The following is an 8,295-nucleotide window of genomic DNA, read 5'->3' on the forward strand; positions in this document are numbered from 1 at the left end:
CACAAAGATACTTAGACTGAGTGAGTATCACTCCAATTGTAATAAGGCAGCCTTTTGTGGCTGGATTTTACAGTTAGGAAGAATAGTTGAGGAAGAGTCAGGTGGAAACAGCAGTGGTTTATTCTTCTCACAGCATCAAGAACCAGAACAATTTCACAGGTGAAACAGCAACCTTAAATAGTCCCTGCTGTGACGGACCAAACCAGCGGTCCGGTGAATTGAGGGAGATTTCAATTCACCAATCTCCACCTAAAATACCTTTCACTAAATACAAACATTTCCACTTACTTTTTATAAATATTTTAAGTATTATCTTACACCATAATGAAGCGCCATAAAAACCCATAAACAATTCTCCCCCCCACACTTTTCAATGGTCTCTCCTGGAACCTATATATGGTCTCTGGACCCCTGGGGCAGTATTTGTCCAAACATCCCAGAGAGAACATAGAAAAGGCAGGTGAGTCACTTCATATTAGCACTCCACACTCAACAGATTATACACAAACATTTCCTCAGTGTTACCTACCGGTAGCTCATTGCTCTGAGTAACGATTATCCTCCCTTCACAGCAACCACCTCACTTCTCAATGAGGAGCAGCTGTACCGAGCCCAGAACAAAAGACTACATGCTAACCACTAAAAATACTCAATAAATACAGTTAAAACTTCTTGTGTGCAAATTATTTATGTGCAAATCTCTGCTTAAAGTGCAGTGCTAAATAAATTGGTTGTTAATAAAGTGCAAAAAGTGCTTTTAAAGTGCTATATCATGACTTGAGTAAAAATAGTCCCAGTAATGAAGCTCTCTTCATTATACCAGTATTACACACGCACAGGTATTTTGAGACTATTTACACTCCATATATTTGCCTGATTTCAATTTATGTATGTTAATGCAGATTGCCAGGATGGTTTTTCAAACCCTAGTTTCGAATGGGGTTTTGTTTTTTCAAAATACAGTATGGGTCAGCATTCCTTTTTCTTTTTTTATCTTTGATATTGTCTCTATAAAGATCCTTCCCTCACACTGCATTGTGTGTGGACATGGCTGCCAATAAATGAGCAATTACAGTGAAGGGAATGTTAAGGCCCTTTCAGCTGTTGTCACACAGTTTTAGTTTAGCTACACAAAACTATTTTGTATCTGGGTGTATAATATCAGAATTTACAAGGGATTACTTTGTGCTTTTGTTCAGTGTCATAGTATCATGTTGTGTTACTATTAGGTGTTAAATGATGGTACCTTAAGAATCCCCCAAAATGACCACGTCTGTACTGCTGTTTTTTCATTCACAGTGAATTTGGCTAATCTTAATAAGGATGATGTGTGGTACACTGAGGAACCTATCAGAGGAACTCCCTTGGAAGCCAGAATTTCCTGGAAATGGGACTGTATTGTCTTTTAATTATTGAGATGTTTTTCTTTCCCTTGATTTGGTTTTATATTTGTCTTTGTAAAAGTTGAATAAACATGTTTCCAGATTGGGTTATGTGTTTGTTCATGAAACAATCAAGTGAAATATGAAAATAGCAGAGCATCATGCAAACAAAGCAAAGCTTCCAATGAAGCATAACTGCACAATTTATGTTAAGGAATGATTTCTAACTGACCCTGGAGACATCCCTTACAAAATGTTTTAATCAACATGCAGTGTCAGCAGCGTGTTGGGTTTCCTTAGAACAGGGGCGCGGTAAAGGGGGGAAAAGTGATGACAATTCTAGTGACCCTGACCAGCAGGGGGCCCTCCACAATTTAATTATTTATATTTTGTTCATAGACATAAAATAAAAAATTCGGGGTCCTGTCAAATACAAAATTAATCATATTGTATTTTCAAAGATTGTTTTTAGCAGTAAAAATGTAATGTTGCCCCTCCCAGACCAAAAAACACATCCATTTTTGCCCTGAGCCCCCTATCTGCGTTAAATGGTTCATTCCTGCTTGGAGCACATAACAGTGACGTATGCAGCTACAGTCAGTAGAAGCTGCAGCTGAATACAGCGGTGACTGGCAGTTACTATGCTGCTAAGAAAAGTTATAAAATCAGGTTTTCAAAAACGAGAGAGTGAGAGAGAGAAAAAGGCAGGAGTGTTAATTTATAACGCAGTTTTTCTCCAAGAGAGGTGGGTAGACTGTGTGAGATTATCAACCTTTTAGCATAGTTAGCTTAGCTACAGACTACTGTTTGCCTCCATTTCACTAGCATTTAATGAATTAAGGCAAAAAATTACCAACATATTCATATATTTAACTTGTTCCCTGTGCCTTTTACTACTTAACAGAGTGAGTGAGTAGAAGCTCTAACCCACGTCCCTCCTGACCTGTTCTCTCCTGAGTGAAAGCTGCAGAATGTAACTTTTTTATAAATATTTTTTTCCACATATTTTTTAAAACTGTCATTATGTTGTGACAGTATGGTATGAGCGGTAATCTGTGAAATATCAATTTCCTCTGCTTTCTCCCAGTGCTAGAAACAACCAGTCAGAGGCAGGAGAGTTTCAGTGCTGTCAATCACAATCTCATGTGGTGCTGCTCATCCTTCTTCCTCCTCAATTTGTGCCGTGCTGCAGCCAGCATAGCACAGAGCTGTGCAGATTCAAACTGTGAATGCTCAGTTTAGTTAGCATGGCTACCAATGATGGCAGATAAACGGTTTCTCGTAATGATAAGTTGTTTCTCCACCATTAGCACATTTAGCAATGAGGGAATGAGGCTAATTGACAGCTCTAAGGGCATCCTAGTAGTTCTGATTGGTTGTTTTGGTCAGAACGGTGCATTACTTTAACCAGTAAAAGTTAAAGTATCAGTTCCTAGTAACTCAGGAACTCAGGAAGTTCCTGAGTTCCTAGTAACTCAGGAAGGAGATGGAGGAGATTGTTTTCACAGATTATCTGTCTCATAGCAAACTGCTATGACATTGTGACAACTTTAACAAATGTGGAGTAAACATATTTTTTATTAAAGTTATGTACTGCAGCTTGAATAAAATGCAACTGCAGAACATTTTTACAAGTCTGGATTGCTTCATGTGTAGTTGCACGTTGCTTTTGACTGTTGCTCATGGGGAGAGACATTTCAGTATCTAAAACTAATAGAAAAAATTTAAGCAACCTACTTGCATACTGGATGTGGACTGTTGGATGTTAAATTCATGAGTAATAAATATTGTGCTAATTATCAGTATTGAACCAAAGAAAGCAAGGCAGATGCAAGCCTTTAAAATTGTGATGCTTTTTTGGGTCAAATAGACTCAAAAAAAATTGTAACAGCAGCTGCGTGGGGGGCCCAATCCAATTTTTTATCAGGGGGCCCAAGATTTCTGGCAGCACCCCTGCCTTAGGATAACAAGCACAGTCTTCGATGAAGTGATAATAGACTAACTGCTAACATCCAATCTTTGCACGACAGTTGATTGACTCAGCAAATTGTTTTTTGCGTAGTAGCACCAATACAGTGCTTCTAACAAAATTAAATCTATTATGTTAAAGCTTTTCTTTTTTTTTTAAAGGTTTTATTGGCTCTAGTGGCCTTTATTTGATAGTGAATTGACAGGGAAGTGGATAGAGAGAAAAGGGGGAAGACATGCAGCAAAGGTCGCCAGCCCTCGAATTGAACCTGTGACAGACCTCCATATGTGGGTTGTATTTAACCCCTGCGCCACCACAACACCTCATTATGTTGAAGCTTGATGGGGGAAAGAGGGACTTCCTTTCTTTTCTGTAGGAAGTATTGTTTCCACTTGTAGATTTTCAAGATAAAAGGTTTTCAAATGAATTATGAATATTCTATTTCTGAAGTATCCCATTAGAAAATAGTGTCTTGAATCAGTTACCAGCTTTGATTCCCATCCAGTGTACAGTAACTTCCATAATCCCCAGATTGATTAACTTAAAGGAGTAGCATAGTGTTTTCCAGGATTATAGTACCATTTTATAGCAGAACCAAGTAATTATGTAACCTTCAGTTGTTGTAAAAATAATGTATATATCAAACGTGACTTAAAAAAAATTACCTTGCAATTTAATATCTTGTAATTGGGCCTCTGTCTCTTTAAGAAGCTGCTCTTTCCAACACTCATCATCACAACAACATTTCAACATTAAGCTGCTTAAAAATGTTCTTCAGAGTATTAGATTCAGAAATGGTTACATATTAAAAGCTCCACTAGGTGTGTAATTGCTGCAGTCGCTAATTTGAAGAAGCTAAGTGGGGAAGGCACGAGGGAGGGTAGCTCTATATGAGGTGGGCTTGGTGAGAAAGAAGGTATAGGCAACCCCAAATGGTTGCCACAAGAGATTCAAGAATTTTTCAAACATGCATGAAAGAATCAAAGCAACACTCCATGTATATTTTTGATGAAGGTCTAACGTGATGCGAAGTTTAAAAAAAAAAAAGTCAATATTACAGCTAAGTTGCAGAAAGAATGCATGAGATACTGTGATTATACTGAGCTCCAAATATAGAAAAACTGTATTTTGTTTCACAAATTGTTTGGTGATGGAAAAAAAGCAATTTGTGAAAGGTTGAGCTGAGAACTAAGTGAAGAGATATTTAGCTTTATTTTGGCAATTAAACTTCTTTAAGAGTTGAAGCTAATGTCTCTTCTTTGAAGTTGATTTCTACATGTGGCACAGATGTGCCATAACAAAAGTAGGTGAATCCAAGATTAAAATCATCTTGATCAGAAAATTCACATTTATACTTTTTTTAATCATTTAATGACAATTGAAAAATCTGATTTGTACTATGCATTTATTAATAATTTGGTTGAGTTTGTTGCAGTGCAGTTTTAGAAATTTATAAACTTAAAATGTCAAAGTAAAAATTTGAAAATATTTTTTAAATATTGCTTAAAAGCAACTATTCACTATAATCTAATAAAAATCTTGTAGGCAATTATTTAAAGGGTAACCAATTATTAAAGCCAACAGAAATTCAGAAATTCTGCCATTCATCAGAGGAAATTAGAACTATATTTTAGAAAACCAGAAACATGACTACTGGGTTAATATTTACTGTTGAACAGCATTCTTGGAAACTACATTTTTATGAATTAAATCAATTTATCATTCCTATTATAGTTTTACTTTGACATTTGCAAAACAGGTGTATTCCTCAAACAGTAACACACCATGTCTTTCTAAAAATTCTTAGTTCATCAGTCTTGAAAGTAAATATGTGTCAAAGAACATGTTGGTGCGCTAGCATAAGTCCCTGTTTTATTGTGTAAAAACACAAATTGATTAGTCATCTTGTCAATATGACAGTGTACTCTGGAACTCTGTACTCAGTGTATTCTGTTGTAAACTATAGCTAAAGTTTTTATAAGTATTGTAAATTTCAATTGTAGAAGATTAATGGCAAGAGACAAGATTCACATTCACTTTTACTTTGTTCAGTAATTTACTGACAGATCATGTCATTGATAGAAGGAAAAAAAGAGCACAAAGAAGTAAAAATGGGAATATAAGATTTTAAGGAAAATTGTACATGCAGTGCTGTGGGAACTGCGGTGTGTCTCCATATTTCCATCTCCACATGCTGAGAAAAAATCTAAAATATTCCTCATTGGGGTTGAGAAATGAAGAGTAAAGTGATAGAAACTCCACCGGCATCCTGTTGTGGGACACAAACCTTTACATTACAAACTACCATATGATGGCGTGATGGAAATTGGCATCTCCTCCTCTGCCTCTTCCTATTTTGCCTCTTTACTCCTCCCCAACGACCTCACTCTTCCTGTTGATCCCGTCCAAATTGTCAGCCTTCCATTGTCAGAAATGTAACATTGTGTTGTGCTCCAGTTACATATACTAACTTAGGATTCATCTGGGAGAATATATCAGTTCAGGCAAAAGTTATAAAGTCTGATGAAAATGCATAAAAATATTCTTGACCTTACAAAGAGGTTGGACAAATGTTCAACCTTTTTGTATGTTTACTTACAGTGGAGGAAATAAGTATTTGATCCCCCACTGACTTCAAAAAAATGTATACAAAAAATGAAACATCTCAGAATTTTATGCCAGCTTTATTTTAACAGTGACACAGAGTATCAAAAGAAAAACAGAAAATTACATAAAATGAGAAATTGAATTCTATTGAAGGAAATAAGTATTTGACACCCCCAGTGAAACATTTAATATTTGGTGGCAAAACCCTTGTTGGAAAGCAGTAGTTTTTGTTTTTTTAATAAGGTGTGCACACCTATAAGGAGTAATTTTGGCCCATCTCCAAATTCTTAATTTTAGGCTTGCGTTTGTAAACCTGAAGCTTCAGCTCTCTCCATAGATTTTCAATGGGATTGAGGTCAGGAAACATATCATGGCCATTCCATTCCATGACCTTGATATGTTTCTTCTGGAGCCACGTCTTTGTTTCCATAACTGAAAGATATAGTCTGGGTGGGAAATTTTCCAACCAAGATGGCTCATGTCTAACACTAAATAAAAAGGAAAGATTTAACATTGTCTGAACAAATTAATACCTGTAATCACAGTAAAGTTAAGTATTTACTGAGGTCATTAGGTCGAATCCCCTGAGTCCAACACCGGGATGTAAGTTTGAAAATCTTTTACTTTTTTCTGAACAAATTTTAGTCCAGATTTTTTTTCCCTTATTGACAAACTAACCCCTGGAAAAAAACATAAGGGGAGGGTGGGTACTTTATATGATAACATAACATATCATTGTGGTTTTTCATCAGAGGAAATACCACAAGGTAGAGAAATAATAGACACTGCATCTTGTTAACATACTCGAGTTGCACACTGATGAGTTAAAAGTCATGGTGTATCAAACGAGTGTGAAATAACATATTTCTTGGATATTAGTACCTGATAATTATTTGAAAAACTGAAATTTAGACTGCAACAACAGGGGTCAGATGCTAAACTAAATTTCCAACAAAGCCATCCACCTTTTTCAGTACATTTTAAAGAGAAAGTCACATTGTCCAGTGAGATTAATAACTGGTCTGTAGACAGAAAAACAAACTCCTGCTATGCGATTTCTGTATGTTTGGAAACTATTTTTAATTATCTTTATGATATTATGAGTTTTAGTAAAAAAAAATTATATTTTCCAATAAAACAAATAAACCAATGAACCAATAAAAAAATGAACATTTAAACTGTCAAACATTTCTGTAGTGTGCGCACAGTTTTAGTGACATGCATTTGTTGGTATATTTTTTAATATATTTGGCCCCAGGTGGAGCAAGGAAATGTTTTGTTTGGAATGACAAACCACCTACTGGTGGATGGAACCGTAACATCAAACAGAGATGGCAGGACACCCTTTCTTTCACAGAATTTGGTGCGATGACCCATTGTGTATGGTTTATCTGGGTTCATGGCTTGAGTTTCAGCCATGGGTGGAGCATGGTGACAATAGAGAGGACTGATGACAGCAACCCACAAGTCCCAACAAACCCTGGGCCAGTTTGATAAATCCCCAGCTTATCCAGTGGAATAAAAATATCACAGCCATTCTTCAGCAGGTCCAACAGGAGTGGTGGGTTGTTGTACAGGACAGTTCCTATTTGATGGATGCGTTTGCGGAGCCAGACCCACATGACAGCAGGAGTCGCAGTGACTGGAATGGAAGAAGATGATGATGATGAAGACAGTTGGTCAGCAAGGATGGCACTGCTGGGACTAGTAGACAATGGTGATTTGGTACTTCTGTAACAATCCTCGCAGTCCAGGAGCAGGCAGAGTTCATACACATCTCGAGTGACATTGAGAATCAGAGCAAATAGGTAGTACCTGTCAAGTTCAACACATATGTTTCAATTGTAGATTTATATTTATTTGTTTATTTCATTCATTTACAGTTTAAGATGAACATATCACATGTTGACATAAGTTTTGAATTTTTATATATAAACACACACACACACATATACACACATACACATATATATGTGTGTGTGTAAATGAAAATTTCAGATTCTTCCATGATTTCTAAGTGGGAGAACTGACAACTTTAGGGTTTTCATATTCAAACATTTATAAATCACATCTGATCCTAAAACATTCATTCAGATACATTGACTCAAGCTGCACTATAGACTCTATAGTCTATAGCGGTTCTCAACGTGGGCGGTACCGCCCCCCAGGGGGCGTTCAGAGGACAGCAGGGGGCGCTGGCGGACATTTTTACAAAAGGGGGTTGCTGGGATGCCTTTGGGGGGCGTTTGGTCAAAGGTAAACTTTACACCTTAAATGCACAACAATGCCAGTTTAGACTTTGAGCAACTTGGTAAAACTGTATTGTTTAACATTAAA

At 36.6% G+C, this 8,295-nt stretch overlaps 2 protein-coding genes across 3 annotated transcripts in view; one reads left to right on the plus strand and one right to left on the minus strand.

Annotated features, from left to right (window-relative positions):
* ilf2 (interleukin enhancer binding factor 2) overlaps positions 1-1,489 on the plus strand; it is a 40,010-nt gene extending 38,521 nt beyond the window's left edge. Inside the window, exon 15 of the mRNA XM_007542107.2 lies at positions 1,300-1,489. The gene's annotated coding sequence lies outside the window, so the exon portion shown is untranslated. The remainder of the gene's footprint in view (positions 1-1,299) is intronic.
* Positions 1,490-5,987: 4,498 nt separating this feature from the next.
* Positions 5,988-8,295, minus strand: part of pex11b (peroxisomal biogenesis factor 11 beta) — a 6,289-nt gene continuing 3,981 nt past the window's right edge. For both annotated transcript variants that reach the window (XM_016666089.1, XM_007542108.2), the window contains exon 4: positions 5,988-7,773. In XM_016666089.1, the coding sequence (XP_016521575.1) occupies positions 7,356-7,773 (418 nt within the window). In that variant the 3' untranslated portion in view covers positions 5,988-7,355. The remainder of the gene's footprint in view (positions 7,774-8,295) is intronic.

Source organism: Poecilia formosa, unplaced genomic scaffold (genome assembly GCF_000485575.1).
Source record: "Poecilia formosa unplaced genomic scaffold, Poecilia_formosa-5.1.2 Scaffold659, whole genome shotgun sequence".
Lineage (NCBI taxonomy): Eukaryota > Metazoa > Chordata > Actinopteri > Cyprinodontiformes > Poeciliidae > Poecilia > Poecilia formosa.